The sequence below is a fragment of the Coregonus lavaretus genome (genome assembly GCF_964263955.1).
Source record: "Coregonus lavaretus genome assembly, chromosome: 30".
Classification (NCBI taxonomy): domain Eukaryota; kingdom Metazoa; phylum Chordata; class Actinopteri; order Salmoniformes; family Salmonidae; genus Coregonus; species Coregonus lavaretus.
Window position 1 is genome coordinate 12,506,374 of NC_140017.1, and position 24,241 is coordinate 12,530,614.

Here is a 24,241-nt window from a genome sequence, read left to right on the forward strand (position 1 = left end):
TTTGTGTTGCTCTACTCTTGCTCAAACTTATTGAAGGCTGAGCCACTGGTTTGACTTGCTGGGGTTGCTACTAACCTGTTCCAACAGACCAACACAAGAAAACACAGGGTGTTACTGGGTTCAGCTGGCCTCCACCAACTGTCACAGCCAAGAAGCCTGAATGAGGAGTGAAACCAGGAGGACTGGAATAACAGTGAAACTGAACCACTGTGACAGGTGAAACAACTTACAAACCAATGCACTTCACTTAAAAAAACCACAACATTTGACCTAGGTAGATTTCAATTGAAGAGCCTACAGTTTTCCATAAGTAGACTATTTACATGTGGTCCAGGCCAGGCATAAGAAAAAAGAACCTAACTTGTCATTAGAAATAAGAATTTGCATGTGGTTAAATAACATATTGGTTTTCATGTGTGATCAGCGCAAACAATGGACAATAAATAGCGTGTCTGTTTCAGGTCTGTATGTTTTGTTTAGAATAAGGATGGTTACTGGGTTACTGACTGGAGGTGTGGTCGCCACCAGGACGCCGCGCCCCTTTCGGCGTCTGTCAGGAAGTGAATTCAAGAAAAATAGGAGCGCAAAACCGCGGAGACAGTGGGGCGCAGACGGACAAACATACAGCTGCCGATTTGGAGTTTTTACCAGTAAAGTAGACATCTGAATGCTGCATATACACGGACAACACTGCCAAAATGCTCATTAAAGAATTGTAAGTAAAAATGTTTGGAAAGATATGCTGTTTAGTTAACTTGTTACGCAGGAGAACGATGGATTCGTTGTCATACACAGGCAAACATTGGCAAAATGTATTGCGTGACAATTCTCTTCTATTCGTTTATAGTATTTTTTCTGTTAGTCTAGTATAGTCTACTTACCATTTGGGAATTCGAAAAACACCTGTGCAAGTTGGTATTATCTGTGTTTTATCATTGCGTAAAATGTAAAGTTTGTCAGTGGAGAGGCTATTGACTGTGTCCTCACTGTATGGACTATATGGATGGACTCATTGAATGAATTCATCAAGTAAAATAATCATTAACATTGGCCAAAATGGAAATGTATTGTCAGTCAAAATTATTTAATTATCTTAACTGACAAAGTGCCACTGTAACATTGTAACCATAACTTGAATTCTAATCATCCCATGCATCATCAGGCCTACTAAAACACATAAAAGGGCGTGCCTTTATCTAAAACTAATCCAAAGTATAAACTTGCATGACATGTCATCTAACTCATTGGTTACTAGAGCCAACAACTGCCATTTCAACATGACAGCCAGATGCCCCAAACCTGCCTGTATCAATACTGTATAGTTAGTACGGTGCCTGTCTGGGCTCCCATTACACCTTGATCTGTTATACTGAAATATTCAGGGGTGCATAGACTGGGAACAGGTGGTGATTATTGCCTATTGTAGACTGACAGAGAACATGGCCAAACCTAATTGTTTTCTGACAATAGACCTATACACCGGGCTTCAATTTCTTCCATGACAATATTACAGCTAGCATCAGTAGCACGTTCAGGCTTGCAATGTTCATAGTTGGTAGGTAGAGCTGGGTAGGTATTGGCTACTTATCGTAATGAACGAAATAAGCAAAATGCCTGCGGTAAGTGATCGGTATCGATAATTTAGGCTAAACGTGTTTTGATTAGCCTACTCTTAGCAGTTGCTATCAGAGAATTGTCAGTCAAACTAATAAATCGAGTGATAAATTAGATGAGCAATAACATTAGTCATGAGCTGCAGGTGTACAGTGGGGAGAACAAGTATTTGATACACTGCCGATTTTGCAGGTTTTCTTACTTACAAAGCATGTAGAGGTCTGTAATTTGTATCATAGGTACACTTCAACTGTGAGAGACGGAATCTAAAACAAAAATCCAGAAAATCACATTGTATGATTTTTAAGTAATTAATTTGCATTTTATTGCATGACATAAGTATTTGATACATCAGAAAAGCAGAACTTAATATTTGGTACAGAAACCTTTGTTTGCAATTAGAGATCATACGTTTCCTGTAGGTCTTGACCAGGTTTGCACACACTGCAGCAGGGATTTTGGCCCACACCTCCATACAGACCTTCTCCAGATCCTTCAGGTTTCGGGGCTGTCGCTGGGCAATACGGATTTTCAGCTCCCTCCAAAGATTTTCTATTGGGTTCAGGTCTGGAGACTGGCTAGGCCACTCCAGGACCTTGAGATGCTTCTTACGGAGCCACTCCTTAGTTGCCCTGGCTGTGTGTTTCGGGTCGTTGTCATGCTGGAAGACCCAGCCACGACCCATCTTCAATGCTCTTACTGAGGGAAGGAGGTTGTTGGCCAAGATCTTGCGATACATGGCCCCATCCATCCTCCCCTCAATACGGTGCAGTCGTCCTGTCCCCTTTGCAGAAAAGCATCCCCAAATAATGATGTTTCCACCTCCATGCTTCACGGTTGGGATGGTGTTCTTGGGGTTGTACTCATCCTTCTTCTTCCTCCAAACACGGCGAGTGAAGTTTAGACCAAAAAGCTATATTTTTGTCTCATCAGACCACATGACCTTCTCCCATTCCTCCTCTGGATCATCCAGATGGTCATTGGCAAACTTCAGACGGGCCTGGACATGCGCTGGCTTGAGCAGGGGGACCTTGCGTGCGCTGCAGGATTTTAATCCATGACGGCGTAGTGTGTTACTAATGGTTTTCTTTGAGACTGTGGTCCCAGCTCTCTTCAGGTCATTGACCAGGTCCTGCCGTGTAGTTCTGGGCTGATCCCTCACCTTCCTCATGATCGTTGATGCCCCACGAGGTGAGATCTTGCGTGGAGCCCCAGACCGAGGGTGACCGTCATCTTGAACTTCTTCAATTTTCTAATTATTGCGCCAACAGTTGTTGCCTTCTCACCAAGCTGCTTGCCTATTGTCCTGTAGCCCATCCCAGCCTTGTGCAGGTCTACAATTTTATCCCTGATGTCCTTACACAGCTCTCTGGTCTTAGCCATTGTGGAGAGGTTGGAGTCTGTTTGATTGAGTGTGTGGACAGGTGTCTTTTATACAGGTAACGAGTTCAAACATGTGCAGTTAATACAGGTAATGAGTGGAGAAAAAAAAACTAACAGGTCTGTGAGAGCCGGAATTCTTACTGGTTGGTAGGTGATCAAATACTTATGTCATGCAATAAAATGCTAATTAATTACTTAAAAATAATACAATGTGATTTTCTGGATTTTTGTTTTAGATTACATCTCTCACAGTTGAAGTGTACCTATGATAAAAATTACAGACCTCTACATGCTTTGTGAGTAGGAAAATCTGCAAAATTGGCGGTGTATCAAATACTTGTTCTCCTCACTGTAGTTGGTGTTTAAATGTGTTGTAATTTGATGTTGCTCTCTCTCTCTCTCTTCTAGTCGAGTCATCCTCCCCATATCTGTGGAAGAAGTAAGTAGTGACTGAGTCATTTCTATGTGTTTTAAACTCTTGCTTCATGTCACAAATCAAGCTGATTAAGCTACATTCTCGTTTTCTGATGCAACGGTTCAAATTGAGCTCAACCATTACCTAGCCCCATGAACGTGCCGTAGACACCAGCGGAACATTCATGGGGCTAACCCATTACCTAGCATGCCTATGCTCTTGAGGAATCAGGGCAGTCTGTATGTCAAGCAGTTAGTCTCCATTGTGTTCCTCTAACCTTGAAGTTCCTGTTTGTACACACCTTTTTATGATAGCGTGTGGTGTGTGTGTGCGCAGGCGGTTGGCATGGTTTTCATTATGTTCACATTTGCAGCATATTAGTTGCAGTGGTTAGCCAGCTACATACAGTCAGGTCAGACATTGTCAGAAAGTATTAGCCATGTTAATTAAAAAAGAGCACCTTATTCCGACTGAAGCTTTGCAGTTTAAGTCATTAGTTGTGGGTCGTTCCATGTCATTTCAGCAAGCCATGACACCCATCTCAGATTGTTCTGAAATCATTTCTGTAATTAGAAACAGATAAGATTAGCATTCCTGCAACATTATTTTGTTGAAATATAATTTGATCTCTGAGAAATGTAGCTAATTGATTGCACCCAAATTGGCCAATTTAATTTATAGGATTCAAGAAATGGTCAACAGCCACCCACAGATCCCCCAAACCAATCCCAACCCAGTATCCGTTCTCAATGTCTGACAAGTAGTATGGAGCTGCGGCTCTGAGTATTGTTTCTTCATCCTATGTAATGTATTCTCAGTGAATTTGGTGATATTTTTTCCCCCTGTTCAGAGAAATTAGTAATTTAAGTTGTTAGGTTTATGTCCCATCCTACATCCTGATATTACCAAGTTCTGACCACTAGATGGTGCTGTGCCTGCTATTAGGTGAAAAAAGTTTGAAGAACTTGTTAAAGAGAGAGTTCACCCAAATTACAAAATGGCATGGGTTTCCTTACCCTGTAACCAGTTTATTGACAAGGTATGACAGCAAGGAATGCTAATCTTTAGTGCTGAGCAATTAACCAAAATGTTGGTTATTTTTTGTTTTTTAAACAACTAATTGACTGACGTCGGTTCAATTATTTGAATTCCATTTCATTCTGTTTTTTTCCCTGTGAGCTCAATGCACACATTGCGCTGCAGTTTCTCTAGAGATAAATCAGATCATGCCCGAACTGTGCAATGTAATAGGGAGTTGTAGTTTCCAAAGGCCAATGTTCTACAGAAAACGTGGTAATTAACTACAATGACCATAATCCATTGCACGGCTACTTACTGTTTATTTTACGACAGAAGAATGTGCAATCGAAGGGATACATGTAGAGCAGTTTCATCGCGAGGTATCTCTACCTGAAAATACATGATATAAGTGGTTGATAGTTGGTATTCAGCAGTCATAAAAGTATGCCTTATTTACTTTGAAGAACTACTAAAATAGTGATTTTGTCATGAGATGATATGTTGGAATGAAATAATAAAGTAATCAAATAAAACAAATGTAATATACACAACTGAAATAATTTATTAAAGTAATGTGAATAACTGATGGTTAATAAGTGATAAGCAGTCATGGGCAGTTGTAAATGAGAACTTGTTCTCAACTGGCTTACCTGGTTAAATAAAGGTGAAATAAAAAAATAGTTTTATTCTGTGTTACAGCATTCAACACTGGAGAGTGCATAAAAAATAAAAAAAATATCGAAGCAGAAATCGAAAATCATGATTTTTTGTAGAATCTAAACGAAACCGAACTGACCTCAAAGAGCACTAATTGCTCAGCACTACTAATCTTATCTGTTTCTAGCAACACAAACGATTTCAGAACAATCTGAGATGGTGGGTGTCGACATCCTATTTCTTGTGCTTTTTGAGGTGGAATGACCCTTGTATGTTCCGACCAGATTTCATTTCATCAGACATAATCTTGCATTCCATCTTGGCAACCAAATTTATCAGCAACAGTGCTGGTTCCTCCGTTCTCTCTCCTTCCTTCTCAGTCTCCCTCTCTTTCTCCATTTGTTCGCAGAGTTATAGTCACCAGCATCATTCCCCCCCCCCCTCTCTCTTTTTTAAAAAGCTGACTTTAATCCGTCTCAATTGTTTTCCCCCAAATAAGATCACGTATCAAGGATCATAACCCTATATTCCATTCATAACCTTACATAAGGGTGATTCCTCATGAAATTAGAACAAACCATGTTTTGGGGGATTTTCACAATTTTATCCATAGAAGGGTCCTTTTGGAGGAAGGATTGTTGACATTTATATCTTATTGCATAATTAATTGTTGGAAGATTTGTGACCAAGGCCTCCTTTAATACTCCATAATGTTTCATCTACAAAACAAAAGTTGGTGTCATATGAAGCTTTACCGCTTGCTCTTTATTATGAGTAGTACTTTTATTTAAATATCACATTTCTTATATAAATGTATGAATATAGAAAAATATAAACATGAATATTGAAAATATACCATTTAGGATTTGGCAAATGTTTCTATATATTGTTTAACATAATATACTATACATGCATATCAAAGTTCCAGAGTGGGATCTCTGCTACTTTTACTTACAGTATAAAAATGGATTCAAAATGGTTGCCCTATGCTAGTGATTTGCAGGATGTGCAATGATATAAGTAAAAGGAGGGCTTGGATTGGTTAAATTGCCTACTATGCCAATTTCTCTGTATGAAGTGGGCCATAACTTTAAAACTTCCTCAGCCAGCCTTCGTCGGCCAGCCTAAGGAAGATAGCAAGATGAGTCACACACACTTAGGGAGATGATAGGTGAAACACTGGTTTTACACATGTTGTCACATTCCTAATCACCCACTCGCACATGAGATGGAGCCACCAAAATACCTATTTGGTAGAGGATGTGATTTTACCCCCTCTTCCTCCAAACAGAGCTGTTTCACCTGTTAAAAGCATCTAATTTTGGGATGACGTATCAAATCAGCCCGGTACGAACTAACAACCATACACACTGCACTTAAAACGGCACCACTGGCGCACTAATGCCCTGTAATTGGAGGGCTAATCTGTGATTTTAAATGTCAATTGGTTGTTGGTTGCTGAGTAGTGTCTGTGCAGCAAGCGAGTCACCAGTTCCCTGTGAGTCATTAGCTCCCTTACACACATTGGGCGTGTTCCAGGACAACTTTATTGCAGTCACGCTGCACACAGCAACCAATGGTTGCGTGTCACATCATCGACTGCTGCTGGGTGGCTCAAGGCCTGTGCTGGCTGGGTGCTGGTGGATGGACGGTGTGCTGCCTAGGCTGGGACAGCAGAGTTGGAGACAGTAATCCACCTGTCTAAGGACTTTGACAGAGCTCTACACCCTCACATCACTGGCGAGCAGCCAACGAGGGAATTGTTGGCAGTGAGACTGCCAGAGAAAAAGAAAAACAAATGCCAAAGAGGGCTATTACAGTACGTTCCTTATGCTTGCTGACAGTCCTGTTAACCTGTTAAGCTGAAGTCAGTGTCTGTCTGGGCTAAATGCACAAGGAACGCCCAGTGGTGGAAACAGAAAACTGTCCCTGTCCAGGTGATCTGAGGAGTGCATGGTCAGGGATTTGTATGTGGGGAACTGAGTTAATACAATCCCCCTTGTTCATGAATTAATTTCCCCCACATTTGTGCCCACTGAAGTGGTTGCAGCTGTCTGTTAATGCAACTGGTGAACAATGGGTAACTGTAGCTCACTCCTGTCTTCCTCTTCACAGTACCAAGTGGGGCAGCTGTACTCTGTGGCTGAGACCAGTAAGAATGAGACGGGTGGAGGAGAAGGGGTGGAGGTGCTAAAGAATGAACCCTATGAGAAGGATGGAGAGAAGGGCCAGTACACCCACAAGATATATCACCTGCACAGGTACGATTGGTCCATCCATCTATTTATCCATCCATCTACCCAGTTACTCCCATCCATCCACCCACCCACCCACACCACCCACTCACCCAATGGTACAGTAGATACCCATTGATTCTTGAAGAATGTAACTCATAAATCCGTCATGAGCTTAGTTCAACTGTCATACCCCAACAGAACCCAAAATATAAGCTTGTTTTAGTCCATTGTTTGTAAACAATATAATTTTAAACAAATACTGTATAGCCTCAAAACATGGTTAAAACTATAATGGTCAGTCCTTGCATCCATAGTTACAGTGGGGAGAACAAGTATTTGATACACTGCCGATTTTGCAGGTTTTCCTACTTACAAAGCATGTAGAGGTCTGTCATTTTTATCATAGGTACACTTCAACTGTGAGAGACGGAATCTAAAACAAAACTCCAGAAAATCACATTGTATGATTTTTTTAGTAATTAATTTGCATTTTATTGCATGACATAAGTATTTGATACATCAGAAAAGCAGAACTTAATATTTGGTACAGAAACCTTTGTTTGCAATTACAGAGATCATACGTTTCCTGTAGGTCTTGACCAGGTTTGCACACACTGCAGCAGGGATTTTGGCCCACTCCTCCATACAGACCTTCTCCAGATCCTTCAGGTTTCGGGGCTGTCGCTGGGCAATACGGACTTTCAGCTCCCTCCAAAGATGTTCTATTGGGTTCAGGTCTGGAGACTGGCTAGGCCACTCCAGGACCTTGAGATGCTTCTTACGGAGCCACTCCTTAGTTGCCCTGGCTGTGTGTTTTGGGTTGTTGTCATGCTGGAAGACCCAGCCACGACCCATCTTCAATGCTCTTACTGAGGGAAGGAGGTTGTTGGCCAAGATCTCGCAATACATGGCCCCATCCATCCTCCCCTCAATACGGTGCAGTCGTCCTGTCCCCTTTGCAGAAAAGCATCCCCAAAAAATGATGTTTCCACCTCCATGCTTCACGGTTGGGATGGTGTTCTTGGGGTTGTACTCATCCTTCTTCTTCCTTCAAACACGGCGAGTGGAGTTTAGACCAAAAAGCTCTATTTTTGTCTCATCAGACCACATGACCTTCTCCCATTCCTCCTCTGGATCATCCAGATGGTCATTGGCAAACTTCAGACGGGCCTGGACATGCGCTGGCTTGAGCAGGGGGACCTTGCGTGCGCTGCAGGATTTTAATCCATGACTGCGTAGTGTGTTATTAATGGTTTTCTTTGAGACTGTGGTCCCAGCTCTCTTCAGGTCATTGACCAGGTCCTGCCATGTAGTTCTGGGCTGATCCCTCACCTTCCTCATGATCATTGATGCCCCACGAGGTGAGATCTTGCATGGAGCCCCAGACCGAGGGTGATTGACCGTCATCTTGAACTTCTTCCATTTTCTAATAATTGCGCCAACAGTTGTTGCCTTCTCACCAAGCTGCTTGCCTATTGTCCTGTAGCCCATCCCAGCCTTGTGCAGGTCTACAATCTTGTCCCTGATGTCCTTACACAGCTCTCTGGTCTTGGCCATTGTGGAGCGGTTGGAGTCTGTTTGATTGAGTATGTGGACAGGTGTCTTTTATACAGGTAACGAGTTCAAACAGGTGCAGTTAATACAGGTAATGAGTGGAGAACAGGAGGGCTTCTTAAAGAAAAACTAACAGGTCTGTGAGAGCCGGAATTCTTACTGGTTGGTAGGTGATCAAATACTTATGTCATGCAATAAAATGCAAATTAATTACTTAAAAATCATACAATGTGATTTTCTGGATTTTTGTTTTAGATTCCGTCTCTCACGGTTGAAGTGTACCTATGATAAAAATGACAGACCTCTACATGCTTTGTAAGTAGGAAAACCTGCAAAATTGGCAGTGTATCAAATACTCCCCACTGTATGTCTATGAATTTGAGAGTGGTTACATTTCTCCAGCCGCATCCCTCAGCTGTTTCCCAACAAATTGGTGGGGTGTTCATTTCGTTATTATTTGAATTGCAGATCTTTAAAAAATGAAGAAATTATAAAATAGTTTCACAACCTTGTTTGTAAGCTTTCAAATTATACTGAACAAAAATATAAATGCAACAATTTCAAAGATTTTACTGAGTTACAGTTCATATAAGGAAATCAGTCAATTGAAATAAATTCATTAGGCCCTAATCTATGGATTTCACATGACTGGGCAGGGGTGCAGCCATGGGTGGGCATGGGAGGGCATAGGCTCACCCACTTGGCAGCCAGGCCCCCCCCCCCCCCCCCCCAGACGATCCCACAGGTGAAGAAGCCGGATGTGGAGGTCCTGGGCTGGCGTAGTTACATGTGGTCTGGGGTTGTGAGGTCAGTTGAACGTACTGCCAAATTCTCTAAAACTTTGTTGGAGACAGCTTATGGTAGAGAAATGAACATTCAATTCGCTGGCAACAGCTCTGGTGGACATTCCTACAGTCAGCGTGCCAATTGCACGCTCCCTCAAAACTTGAGACATCTGTGGCATTGTGTTGTGTGACAAAACTGCACATTTTAGAGTGGCCTTTTATTGTCCCCAGCACAAGGTGCACCTGTGTAATGATCATGGTGTTTAATCAGCTTCTTGATATGCCACACCTGTCAGGTGGATGGATTATCTTGGCAAAGGAGAAATGCTCACTAACAGGGATATAAACAAATTTGTGCACAATTTGAGAGAAATACGATTTCTGTGCGTGTGGAACATTTCTGGGATTTTTTTATTTCAGCTCATTAAACATGGGACCAACACTTTACATTGCGTTTATATTTTTGTTCAGTGTATATCAAATTCAACCGTTTATCTTTTTCAGTGATGAAGATACGGATCTCTCATGGTATGGCGGGCTATACAAATAGGGTGAACTTTGAGCACCTCTATCTCCTGAATGTTTTGGCATTTAGGGCCGAAAAGTCACTCTCTCACTACTTCTACCGTGGGCAAACGTGTGGAAAGTTTTGTTAAATTGGGTGCGGTGGGTGTGGTCAAAGGGATGTGGTCAAAAAGGGATTGAATTCATATGGATCAACCTTATGATAATAACTGTCTTACTTTCTCTCTGCAGTAAAGTGCCAAACTATGTGCGCATTCTGGCACCATCAACTGCTCTTAACATCCACGAGAAGGCCTGGAATGCTTACCCCTACTGTCGGACCGGTAAGTCCCTTGCTCTTTGTTACCTACCCCTTCTGTAGAGAAAGAAGATGTTGAATAATTAACTTGTGCATACATGCTAGCAGCCAGCACTGTGAGGACATGCTATTGGAATCTATGTCATGTCTGGACCAATAGCCAGACATTGGGTATTACTAGTGTATAAAGACACTTCTCAGTTCAGTTGGCAAGGAGTTAGCCAATTTCAAACAAATGTGAAACTATTGAGATATTGTTTTGAAAACGTCTGTTCCCCTAAACATTGTTTACTGTCTGTCTCCTCATGTCTCTTCACCTGTTGCAGTTCTTACAGTAAGTACTGTTTTCTTCTATACATTTACAGTATGTTACTGTTTACTTGCACACTATTCAGCTGGTGAAAGAGGAGCTGGTAACCTTGCCTGTCAAAAGGAAAGGAGAGAAGCGCAGAGAAAGACCGACACTCGTTTCGCCAGGGTGAACGTGTGTGTGTGCACATGCATGTGCATATGTGCCTCTTTCAGTTGTTATTACCAGTACCACTGCTCTTAGCTGATGTATCCCTCAAGATGTAATCACTTACAGTCCATATATTAGTGTCAGTTTCAGACCTGGGTTCAAATACTATTTGAAATCTTTCCAATACTTTGAACGTTTGCTCTAGCCTACCTAGACTGCCAGATCAAATCAAATCAAATGTTATTTGTCACATGCGCCGAATACAACAGGTGTAGACCTTACCGTGAAATGCTTACTTACAAGCCCTTAACCAACAATGCAGTTCAAGAAAGAGTTCAAAAATACAGTTACACAATAAAATAACGAGGCTATATACAGGGGGTACCGGTACCGAGTCAATGTGCGGGGGTACAGGTTAGTCGTGGTAACTTGTACATGTAGGTAGGGGTAAAGTGACTATGCATAGATAATAAACAGCGAGTAGCAGCAGCGTAAAATCAAAGGGAGGGGGGAGGTGGCAATGTAAATAGTCCGGGTGGTCATTTGAATAATTGTTCAGCAGTCTTATGGCTTGGGGGTAGAAGCTGTTAAGGATCCTTTTGGTTCTAGACTTGGTGCTCTGATACCGCTTGCCGTGCGGTAGCAGAGAGAACAGTCTATGACTTGGGTGACTGGAGTCTTTGACAATTTTTTGGGCCTTCCTCTGACACCGCCTAGTATATACAGTATCTCACAAAAGTGAGTACACCCCTCACATCTTTTCATGTGACAACACAATAAATTACACTTTGCTACAATGTAAAGTAGTGAGTGTACAGCTTGTATAACAGTGTAAATTTGCTGTCCCCTCAAAATAACACAACACACAGCCATTCATGTCTAAACCGCTGGCAACAAAAGTGAGTATACCCCTAAGTGAAAATGTCCAAATTGGGCCCAAAGTGTCAATATTTTGTGTGGCCACCATCATTTTCCAGCACTGCCTTAACCCTCTTGGGCATGGAGTTCACCAGAGCTTCACAGCCACTGGAGTCCTCTTCCACTCCTCCATGACTACATCACGGAGCTGGTGGATGTTAGAGACCTTGCACTCCTCCACCTTCCGTTTGAGGATGCCCCACAGATGCTCAATAGGGTTTAGGTCTGGAGACATACTTGGCCAGTCCTTCACCTTTACCCTCAGCTTCTTTAGCAAGGCAGTGGTCATCTTGGAGGTGTGTTTGGGGTCGTTATCATGTTGGAATACTGCCCTGCGGCCCAGTCTCCGAAGGGAGGGGATCATGCTCTGCTTCAGTATGTCACAGTACATGTTGGCATTCATGGTTCCCTCAATGAACTGTAGCTCCCCAGTTCCAGCAGCACTCATGCAGCCCCAGACCATGACACTCCCACCACCATGCTTGACTATAGGCAAGACACACTTGTCTTTGTACTCCTCACCTGGTTGCCGCCACACACGCTTGACACCATCTGAACCAAATAAGTTTATCTTGGTCTCATCAGACCACAGGACATGGTTCCAGTAATCCATGTCCTTAGTCTGCTTGTCTTCAGCAAACTGTTTGCGGGCTTTCTTGTGCATCATCTTTAGAAGAGGCTTCCTTCTGGGACGACAGCCATGCAGACCAATTTGATGCAGTGTGCAGCGTATGGTCTGAGCACTGACAGGCTGACCCCCCCACCCCTTCAATCTCTGCAGCAATGCTGGAAGCACTCATACGTCTATTTCCCAAAGACAACCTCTGGATATGACGCTGAGCACGTGCACTCAACTTCTTTGGTCGACCATGGCGAGGCCTGTTCTGAGTGGAACCTGTCCTGTTAAACCGCTGTATGGTCTTGGCCACCGTGCTGCAGCTCAGTTTCAGGGTCTTGGCAATCTTCTTATATCTTTATGTAGAGCAACAATTCTTTTTTTTCAGATCCTCAGAGTTCTTTGCCATGAGGTGCCATGTTGAACTTCCAGTGACCAGTATGAGGGAGTGTGAGAGCGATGACACCAAATTTAACACACCTGCTCCCCATTCACACCTGAGACCTTGTAACACTAACGAGTCACATGACACCGGGGAGGGAAAATGGCTAAATGGGCTCAATTTTGACATTTTCACTTAGGGGTGTACTCACTTTTGTTGCCAGCTGTTTAGACATTAATGGCTGTGTGTTGAGTTAATTTGAGGGGACAGCAAATTTACACTGTTATACAAGCTGTACACTCACTACTTTACATTGTAGCAAAGTGTCATTTCTTCAGTGTTGTCACATGAAAAGATATACTCAAATATTTACAAAAATGTGAGGGGTGTACTCACTTTGAGATACTGTAGGTCCTGGATGGCAGGAAGCTTGGCCACAGTAATGTACTGGGCCGTACGCACTACCCTCTGTAGCGCCTTACGGTCAGATGCCGAGCAGTTGCCATAACAGGCAGTGATACAACCGGTCAGGATGCTCTCGATGGTGCAGCTGTATAACTTTTTGAGGATCTGGGGACCCATGCCAAATCTTTTCAGTCTCCTTAGGGGGAATAGCTTTTGTCGTGCCCTCTTCACGACTGTCTTGGTGTGTTTGGACCATGATAGAGCGTTGGTGATGTGGACACCAAGGAACTTGAAGCTCTCAACCTGCTGCACTACATCCCCGTCGATGTTAATGGGGGCCTGTTTGGCCCGCCTTTTCCTGTAGTCCACGATCAGCTTCTTTGTCTTGCTCACATTGAGGGAGAGCTTGTTGTCCTGGCACCACACTGCCAGGTCTCTGACCTCCTCCCTATAGACTGTCTCATAGTTGTCGGTGATCAGTCCTACCACTGTTGTGTCATCAGCAAACTTAATGATGGTGTTGGAGTCGTGTTTGGCCACGCAGTTGTGGGTGAACAGGGAGTACAGGAGGGGACTAAGCACGCACCCCTGAGGGGCCCCAGTGTTGAGGATCAGCGTGGCAGATGTGTTGTTGCCTACTCTTACCACCTGGGGGCGGCACGTCAGGAAGTCCTGGATCCAGTTGCAGAGGGAGGTGTTTAGTCCCAGGGTCCTTAGCTTAGTGATGAGCTTTGTGGGCACTATGGTGTTGAACGCTGAGCTGTAGTCAATGAACAGCATTCTCACATACAGTGGGGAGAACACGGCGCTTGTAACGCCAGGGTAGTGGGTTCGATCCCCGGGACCACCCATACACAAAAATGTATGCACACATGACTGTAAGTCGCTTTGGATAAAAGCGTCTGCTAAATGGCATATTATTATTATTATTATTATTATTATTATTATTATTATTAACAAGTATTTGATACACTGCCGATTTTGCAGGTTTTCCTACTTACAAAGCATGTAGAGCAGGGGTGTCAAACTCATTTTAGCTCAGGGGCCACATGGAGGACAATCTATTCCCAAGTGGGCCGGACCGGAAAAATCATGGTATATATAACTTAAAAACAACAACTTCAGATTGTTTTCTTTGTTTTAATACGATCAACATACAACATAAAGCTGGAGCCTGAGGACAGTGTGTCCAAAATAGTACAAGCACAACATCACTATTAATCATAAAACACGTCAAGTTTATTAGAAAATTCTAAAGAAAAAGAACACACAAACACAATGCCTCAGTGATTAACAGAACTGTTTCACAGATCACAGAACTATATCAGGGTGTCATTTCTCAGGCAGAAATGTAGATACAAATAATGAAATCCTGTTCCCCAAACAAGTGCAAGAACCACAGAGTCAAGAATAGGTTAAATATACAAATAAAATAAAATCAATTAAAAACAATAGCACATCAACATAAAAACATATAAACATAAAGCTGGAGCCTGAGGACAGTGTCCAAAAGCACAACATCACTATTAATCATAAAACACCTCAAGTTATTTGAAGGTTCTGAGGACAAAGAACACACAAACACACAATGCCTCAGTGATTCACAGAAGTATATCACAGATCACAGAACTATATCAGGGTGTCATTTCTCAGGCAGAAATGTAGATAAAAATAATGAAATCCTGTTCCCCAAACAAGTGCAAGAACCACAGAGTCAAGAATAGGTTAAATATACAAATAAAATAAAATCAATTAAAAACAATAGCACATCAACATAAAAACATATAAACATAAATCTGAAAGCGTTGCTCAAACTCCCGTAACAGTCCCGTTATTTTATCTTTGAACCGCTTCATGTCTGCCACATGTTGGGTCGCGCACACATTTTTCAGACAGGGGAAGTGAGCTGCATCACCACCGGCAAGTTGCGTCTCCCACAATGACAGCTTCAACTTGAAAGAACGTATGCTGTCATAATACTGCGTGACAACTTTGTTGCGCCCTTGCAGCTGTTTGTTCAAGTTATTCAGGTGCTCTGTAACATCCACCATAAATGCAAGGTCCTGCATCCATTCTGCGGAATGAAATTCTAACACTGGTTTGCCCTTTTCTTCCATGAACTGTTCAATTTCTTCTCGTAAATCAAAGAAACGCCTCAGCACAGCACCTCGGCTTAACCATCTTACCTCAGTGTGGTATGGCAGGCCATAGATGTGGTCTTTCTCTCTGAGAAGGCTGTCAAACTGACGGTGATTCAGGCTTCTGGATCGGATGAAATTAACAGTTTGGATGACCACCTTCATGACATTATCCATCTTTAATGACTTGCAACACAAAGCCTCCTGGTGCAAAATACAGTGAAAAGTCAAAAAATCACGTCCTCCATTTGCAGATGGCACTTTCTCTCTGAACTTTGTCACAACGCCTGCTTTTTTCCCGATCATTGAGGGCGCACCATCTGTAGCCAGGCTGACAGCGCGGGACCAGTCCACTCCGACCCTGTCCAGCGCGCCGACAAGTGCGGTAAAAATATCAGCTGCTGTCGTTGTATCTGTCATCGGCACCAACTCCACGAACTCCTCGGTGACGGTCAATGTGTCATCAACTCCGCGGATGAAAATGGCCAGTTGTGCAACATCTGTAATGTCCGTGCTTTCATCAATTGCAACCGAAAATGCAATAAATGACTTTACTTTTTGCTTCAACTTCAACGATCGGAAATCCTGTCTGCAACTGTGTTTCTTGTCAGGCTGATATTTGCAAAAGCCTGCCGCTTTTCAGGGCACACAATCTCCGCTGCCTTCATCATGCATGTTTTTACAAATTCACCCTCACTAAATGGTTTTGAAGCCACTGCAATTTCATTAGCAATGAGGTAGCTAGCTTTCACTGCAGCGTCACTGATGTCTCGGCTGTGAGTAAACACAGACTGCTGTTTCTTCAGACCCGCCAACAGTTCATTCACCTTCTCTCATCTCCGCTGTCCTTGAAAGTTGTCATATTTGTCGGCATGAAGACTCACATAGTGGCGATGAAGGTTATATTATTTCAGCACTGCAACATGCTCTGAACACACCAAACATACAGCTTTCCCATTCAATTCCGTGAATAAATAGGATGACCATTTTTCTTGGAACACTCTGCACTCTGCGTCCACTTTTCTCTTTTTTGACAGAGACATATTGGGGCAATGAGGGTGCCAAAGCACATAATGTTAAAAGTAGAAGCCGTAATAAATATCGCGGGCAAAACAAAGTAGCTCATTGGCTGCACGTGCTTGACCTACTTGCTCTGCCCCGGTATAAACAGTTTGCTTGCTTAACACAATTGCTATTGCGCCATCCAGTGGACGCAATTGGAACAGCAGTTTATTTTATTGAAAAATTGCAGCGCATTTTTATACTTTACAAAAAAAATACAATAAAAAAAAAGATATTTTTTTTCTCAATCATCTCGCGGGCCGGATTAAACCCGTTTGCGGGCCTGGACGTTTGACACCCCTGATGTAGAGGTCTGTAATTTTTTATCATAGGTACACTTCAACTGTGAGAGACGGAATCTAAAACAAAAATCCAGAAAATCACATTGTATTATTTTTAAGTAATTAATTTGCATTTTATTGCATGACATAAGTATTTGATACATCAGAAAAGCAGAACTTAATATTTGGTACAGAAACCTTTGTTTGCAATTACAGAGATCATACGTTTCCTGTAGGTCTTGACCAGGTTTGCACACACTGCAGCAGGGATTTTGGCCCTCTCCTCCATACAGACCTTCTCCAGATCCTTCAGGTTTCGGGGCTGTCGCTGGGCAATACAGACTTTCAGCTCCCTCCAAAGATTTTCTATTGGGTTCAGGTCTGGAGACTGGCTAGGCCACTCCAGGACCTTGAGATGCTTCTTACGGAGCCACTCCTTCGTTGTCCTGGCTGTGTGTTTCGGGTCGTTGTCATGCTGGAAGACCCAGCCACGACCCATCTTCAATGCTCTTACTGAGGGAAGGAGGTTGTTGGCCAAGATCTCGCAATACATGGCCCCATCCATCCTCCCCTCAATACGGTGCAGTCGTCCTGTCCCCTTTGCAGAAAAGCATCCCCAAAGAATGATGTTTTCACCTCCATGCTTCACGGTTGGGATGGTGTTCTTGGGGTTGTACTCATCCTTCTTCTTCCTTCAAACACGGCGAGTGGAGTTTAGACCAAAAAGCTCTATTTTTGTCTCATCAGACCACATGACCTTCTCCCATTCCTCCTCTGGATCATCCAGATGGTCATTGGCAAACTTCAGACGGGCCTGGACATGCGCTGGCTTGAGCAGGGGGACCTTGAGTGCGCTGCAGGATTTTAATCCATGACGGAGTAGTGTGTTACTAATGGTTTTCTTTGAGACTGTGGTCCCAGCTCTCTTCAGGTCATTGACCAGGTCCTGCCATGTAGTTCTGGGCTTATCCCTCACCTTCCTCATGATCATTGATGCCCCACAAGGTGAGATCTTGCATGGAGCCCCAGACCAAGGGTGATTGACCGTCATCTTGAACTTCTTCCATTTTCTAATAATTGCGCCAACAGTTGTTGCCTTCTCACCAAGCTGCTTGCCTATTGTCCTGTAGCCCATCCCAGCCTTGTGCAGGTCTACAATTTCATCCCTGATGTCCTTACACAGCTCTCTGGTCTTGGCCATTGTGGAGAGGTTGGAGTCTGTTTGATTGAGTGTGTGGACAGGTGTCTTTTATACAGGTAACGAGTTCAAACAGGTGCAGTTAATACAGGTAATGTGTGGAGAACAGGAGGGCTTCTTAAAAAAAACTAACAGGTCTGTGAGAGCTGGAATTCTTACTGGTTGGTAGGTGATCAAATACTTATGTCATGCAATAAAATGCAAATTAATTACTTAAAAATCATACAATGTGATTTTCTGGATTTTTGTTTTCGATTCCGTCTCTCACATTTGAAGTGTACCTATGATAAAAATTACAGACCTCTACATGCTTTGTAAGTAGGAAAACCTATAAAATTGGCAGTGTATCAAATACTTGTTCTCCCCACTGTAGGTGTTCCTTTTGTCCAGGTGGGAAAGGGCAGTGTGGAGTGCGATTGAGATTGCGTCATCTGTGGATCTGTTGGGGCGGTATGCGAATTGGAGTGGGTCTAGAGTTTCCGGGATGATGGTGTTGATGTGAGCCATGACCAGCCTTTCAAAGCACTTCATGGCTACTGACATGAGTGCTACAGGGCAGTAATCATTTAGGTAGGTTACCTTCGCCAGACTCGGTCAGGGAGAGGTTGAAAATGTCAGTGAAGACACTTGCTAGTTGGTCTGCGCATGCTTTGAGTACACGTCCTGGTAATCCGTCTAGCCCCGCGGCTTTGTGAATGTTGACCTGTTTAAAGGTCATGCTCACATCGGCTACCGAGAGCATGATCACACAGTCGTCCGGAACAGCTGGTGCTCTCATGCATAATTCAGTGTTGCTTGCCTCGAAGCGAGCATAAAAGGCATTAAGCTCGTCTGGTAGGCTCGTGTCAGTGGGCAGCTTGCGGCTGGGTTTCCCTTTGTAGTCCGTAATAGTTTGCAAGCCCTGCCACATCCGACGAGCGTCAGAGCCGGTGTAGTAGGATTCAATCTTAGTCCTGTATTGACGCTTTTCCTGTTTGATGGTTCGTCTGAGGGCGTAGCGGGATTTCTTATATGCGTCCGGATTAGTGTCCTGCTCCTTGAAAGCGGTAGCTCTAGCCTTTAGCTCGGTGCTGATGTTGCCTATAATCCATGGCTTCTGGTTGGGATATGTACGTACGGTCACTGTCGGGACGACGTCGTCGATGCACTTATTGATGAAGCCGGTGACTGAGGTGGTATACTCCTCTATGCCATTAGAACATATTCCAGTCTGTGCTAGCAAAACAGTCCTGTAGCGTAGCATCCGCGTCATCTGATGATTTCCGTATTGAGCGAGTCACTGGTACTTCCTGCTTTAGTTTTTGCTTGTAAGCAGGAATCAGGAGGATAGAATTATGGTCAGATTTGCCAAATGGAGAGTGAGGGAGAGCTTTGAATGCGTCTCTGTGTGTGGAGTAAAGGTGGTCTAGAGTTTTTTTTTTCCTCTGGTTGCACATGTGACATGCTGGTGGAAATTAGGTAAAACGGATTTAAGTTTCCCTGCATTAAAGTCCCCGTCCACTAGGAGCGCCACTTGTGGATGAGAATTTTCTTGTTTGCTTATGGCCTTATCCAGCTCGTTGAGTGTGGTCTTAGTACCAGCATCGGTTTGTGGTGGTAAATAGACGGCTACGAATAATATAGATGAGAACTCTAGATAGTGTAGTCTACAGCTTATCATGAGGTACTCTACCTCAGGCGAGCAATACCTCGAGACTTCTTTAACATTAAACATTGTGCACCAGCTGTTATTTACAAATAGACACACAACCCTGCCCCTCGTCTTACCAGACGTAGCTTCTCTGTCCTGCCGATGCGCAGAAAACCCAGCCAGCTCTATATTATCTGTGTTGTCGTTCAGCCGCGACTCGGTGAAACATAAGATATTACAGTAGGATAGTCTTAATCGTAGATCATCCATTTTATTTTCCAATGATTGCATGTTGGCCAATAGTACGGATGGTAGTGGAGGTTTACTCACTCGCCTACGAATTGGGGTGTACAGGTTAGGGACTATTCTATTGATTGATTAAGCCAGGCATGCTCAATCAAGCACAGATAAAGTATTTGACATGATTTCAAATAGTGTTTGAACCCAGTATGTGTTGGTCACTTGAGATTGATTTCGTTGATCTTATTTATTGCTCTTCCTCCCACAGAATGAATACATGAAGGACAATTTTCTGATTAAAATTGAGACATGGCACAAGCCCGACATGGGGGATCAGGCCAATGTGAGTGAGCAGCTAAGTAATGAGTCTGAATGTATACCATTTCAACCATGGACCACCAGCACATCAAATTCAGTTAGCAGATTTCTTATTTTACTGTATCTATCAGACTCCAATCAGTCACTTCCATTGACGTCATTTGAGTGTCCGTCCACTGACTTTATGAAAAGATATGGAAACCCTTCTCATGTGTGCATTTTTTGTCCTCAGACCTGCTTTGTTGGGTATGACACTGAATCAACATTTACACATAATGTATCAAGTGCTATGTTATCAGGGTTGGGATCAATTCAAATTCAATTTCCCTCGAAATTGGATTTAGAATTGCAATTTTAGTTTATTTCCTGAATTGAGTGGATTTAAATGTAATTGGCCCCAACCCTGCATGTTATACTTGGTCTATGTAGTGACTACTAGTGAGGCATTCTTAGCTCTTGAAGTGGGTAACTTACTATAAATTATTCCCTGCATAGGTACATGGACTAGACCCAGAGCAATGGAAGAAGACTGAAGTAGTCTACATTGACATCGCTGACAAAACCCAAGTGGATGCCAAGGTGAGAGCAGTGATTGATCAGTGTGAATGTACTTACAACTTATTATTAGTAATAAGCATGCTTTAAACTCTCTTACTGTTCTAAACCTAGACACAGCAGGGTCGTATTCTTAAGGCAGCAAATGGAAGAAAATGGACTGAAACAGGGAGGGACTACCTGAACTTGTCCAATAGAAATTCCCTTACCGAGAAAGCAGGCTTCTGGCAAACAGTTGTGGCATATCTTTGGCCAATTTGCTGCAAATTTGCAGCCAGCTCATATTTTCAATTCAAATTAGTTTTGTGGCAAACTGTTGCGACAAATTTGCAGCGACTTGTGAACTTCTGGAAAACAATTCTGGGAAACTTGTGGCAAACATTCTACTGTTTGCTGCAAATTTGCTTCAAACTGATTATGAATATGCAAATTCGATCAGGTTTTTGGTTACTTTGTGTATTAACAACATTGAAATGTATCTAAATAAACCAAACCAAATCACATATACATTTAAATGAATTTGCTTCTCACAGAGAACTAAATATACTAGTTGTACTACAGTGCCTTCAGAAAGTATTCACACCCCTTGACTTTTTCCACATTTTGTTATTACAAAGTGGGATTAAAATTGATTTAATTGTCATTGTCTTTGTCAACGATCTACACAAAAGGTCTAGCATTTGTAAAAAAAAAAAATCATTACAAATAAAACCCTAATACTGTATATCTTGATTAGATAAGTATTCAAACCTCTGAGTCAATACATGTTAGAATCACCTTTGGCTGTGAGTTGTTCTGGGTAAGCTAGCCAGTCAATGGTGCTGACAGATTTAAACTGATCTAACTAGCTAGCAACAAAATGTGTTTCACACTATCCCATAAAACATGACATTGCTTACCAGGCATCAATTAGCTTAGACAATTTTCAAGTTTATTATGAAGTTTAATAAGTTAAGACACTCACCGGACAACTTCGGTAGGTAGCTAGCTAGCTAGATAGCTTGGTTTCCATTTACCAACAGATTTTTCTTCACCCTCTGACTGGTCGACATGAACGGTTACTGGTCTTGGAACTCAATGTGTTTACCAGAAACGGCTTCTGTCTGGTAAACTGTTTGCCACTAGAGGCAATAAATATTATTGTTGCCAAAGGTTTCCCGCTGATTCAGCACTAGTAGCAAACATTTACAAACTTCTGGCAACATTTTGTGGGAAGTTTGCCCCAACAAATTCTTTTTTGTAAGGGTTAACACTTGTTTTCATTTTCATTTGCAAAATGTTCTACTACATTTTGCTACGGTGTGCCCTAATGAGTAAGACCCAGTTACCTGAACAGAATTAAATGGAACACTTATCTTTGCATTCTACTCATCTGCTCACTCTGCTTCACACAGGACTATAAGCCAGAAGAAGATCCTGCCATATTCAAGTCAGAGAAGACAGGCAGGGGCCCCCTGGGGCCTAACTGGAAGGTAAAACAAAACCAATATTCCTCCATTGTTGTCATATTTTTCACATCAGCAAATTTCACACGTACAGTTGAAGTCGGAAGTTTACATACACTTAGGTTGGAGTCATTAAAACTCATTTTCAACCACTCCACAAATTTCTTGTTAACAAACTATAGTTTTGGCAAGATGGTTAGGACATCTACTTTGTGCATGACACAAGTAATTTTTCCAACAATTGTTTAGACAGATTATTTCAGTGGGTCAGAAGTTTAAACAGCTTGGAAAATTCCAGAAAAGGATGTCATGGCTTTAGAAGTTTCTGATAGGCTAATTGACATCATTTGAGTCAATTGGAGGTGTACCTGTGGATGTATTTCAAGGCCTACCTTCAAACTCTCAGTGCCTCTTTGCTTGACATCATGGGAAAATCCAAAGAAATCAGCCAAGACCTCAGAAAAAAAATGGTAGACCTCCACAAGTCTGGTTCATCCTTGGGAGCAATTTCCAAACGCCTGAAGGTACCACGTTCATCTGTACAAACAATAGTACGCAAGTATAAACACCATGGGACCACGCAGCCGTCACACCGCTCATGAAGGAGACGCGTTCTGTCTCCTAGAGATGAACGTACTTTGGTGCGAAAAGGGCAAATCAATCCCAGAACAACAGCAAAGGACCTTGTGAAGATGCTGGAGGAAACCGGTACAAAATTATCTATATCCACTGTAAAACGAGTCCTATATCATAACCTGAAAGGCCGCTCAGCAAGGAAGAAGGCACTGCTCCAAAACCGCCATAAAAAAGCTAGACTACGGTTTGCAACTGCACATGGGGACAAAGATCGTACTTTTTGGAGAAATGTCCTCTGGTCTGATGAAACAAAAATAGAACTGTTTGGCCATAATGACCATCGTTATGTTTGGAGGAAAATGGGGGTTGCTTGCAAGCCGAAGAACACCATCCCAACTGTGAAGCACGGGGGTGGCAGCATCATGCTGTGGGGGGGCTTTGCTGCAGGAGGGACTGGTGCACTTCACAAAATAGATGGCATCATGAGGAAGGAAACTGATGTGGATATTTTGAAGCAACATCTCAAGACATCAGTCAGGAAGTTAAAGCTTGTTCGCAAATGGGTCTTCCAAATGGACAATGACCCTAAGCATACTTCCAAAGTTGTGGCAAAATGGCTTAAGGACAAGTGTATGTAATAACTTTGTCTTTACCTCTGCAGAAAGAGCTTCCCAGCAACACAAACTCTCCTCACATGTGTGCCTATAAGTTAGTCACAGTCAATTTCAAATGGTGGGGAGTCCAGAACAAAATTGAGAACTTCATCCAGAAGGTACAGTAAGAGACTTGTCAATTATTCCAGTATTTGCATAATATTCTGTTAAGGTGCCTACATGTCTGCGTGCCCAGCCCATATTTTACTCCAGTTCAAATATAATGCCAGTACAGAGGCAAAGTCCAGTATTTTCATATCGCCCACTGTAAATGCAAAAAATAACTCTGCCCTGAAACCGTGAAGAAGAAACTAGTAGACAGAGTTGGCTGAGAAATAAGATATCCAAAGCTGTGCAGTCTCTCTGGGTGTGACTGAAGACTAGTTTACAGTAGACTAAAAAGTGTTTTCTGTCCTCTAGTGGACAGATAGTGATTTGCCATAGAAATGTTACTCCAAGTTGCACATAATAAATGCTGATATTACTAATATTTTTTTCTATGTAATTGTTTTGTCTAATTTCTTCCCGTCTTTGATTTCCAGCAAGAGAAGCGATTGTTTACAAAGTTCCATAGACAACTGTTCTGTTTGATTGATAAATGGATCGGACTGACAATGGAGGACATTCGACGTATCGAAGAGGAGACCCAAAAAGAGCTGGATGAGGTAATGTACTGTACATTTGTTTGGTCGTTGGCATCAATTAACTCCGAATGAGATGTACTACTGTCTTATCAGTTTTGTCATTAGGCTACGGAAATTTGCTAAATGCTTTATCCTACTTATTGATGTGTCTGTGTCTTTCTTTCAGATGAGGGAGAAGGATCCAGTCAAAGGGAGTTCTGCTTCAGAGGACTGAGGCTGTGCAGCTGTGACC

General features: G+C 42.6%; 1 protein-coding gene across 1 annotated transcript; it reads left to right on the forward strand.

The window, feature by feature from the left end:
• The first annotated feature begins 612 nt into the window (after positions 1–612).
• On the forward strand, positions 613–24,241 carry LOC311105908 (phosphatidylinositol transfer protein alpha isoform-like). The gene is made up of 11 exons (XM_084148137.1): positions 613–715; positions 3,406–3,436; positions 7,205–7,350; positions 10,422–10,513; positions 11,224–11,231; positions 20,087–20,161; positions 20,632–20,715; positions 22,086–22,163; positions 23,374–23,484; positions 23,908–24,030; positions 24,176–24,241. The coding sequence occupies exons 1-11, from the start codon at positions 699–701 to the stop codon at positions 24,221–24,223; spliced, it is 813 nt and encodes a 270-aa protein (XP_084004263.1). The 5' UTR covers positions 613–698; the 3' UTR covers positions 24,224–24,241.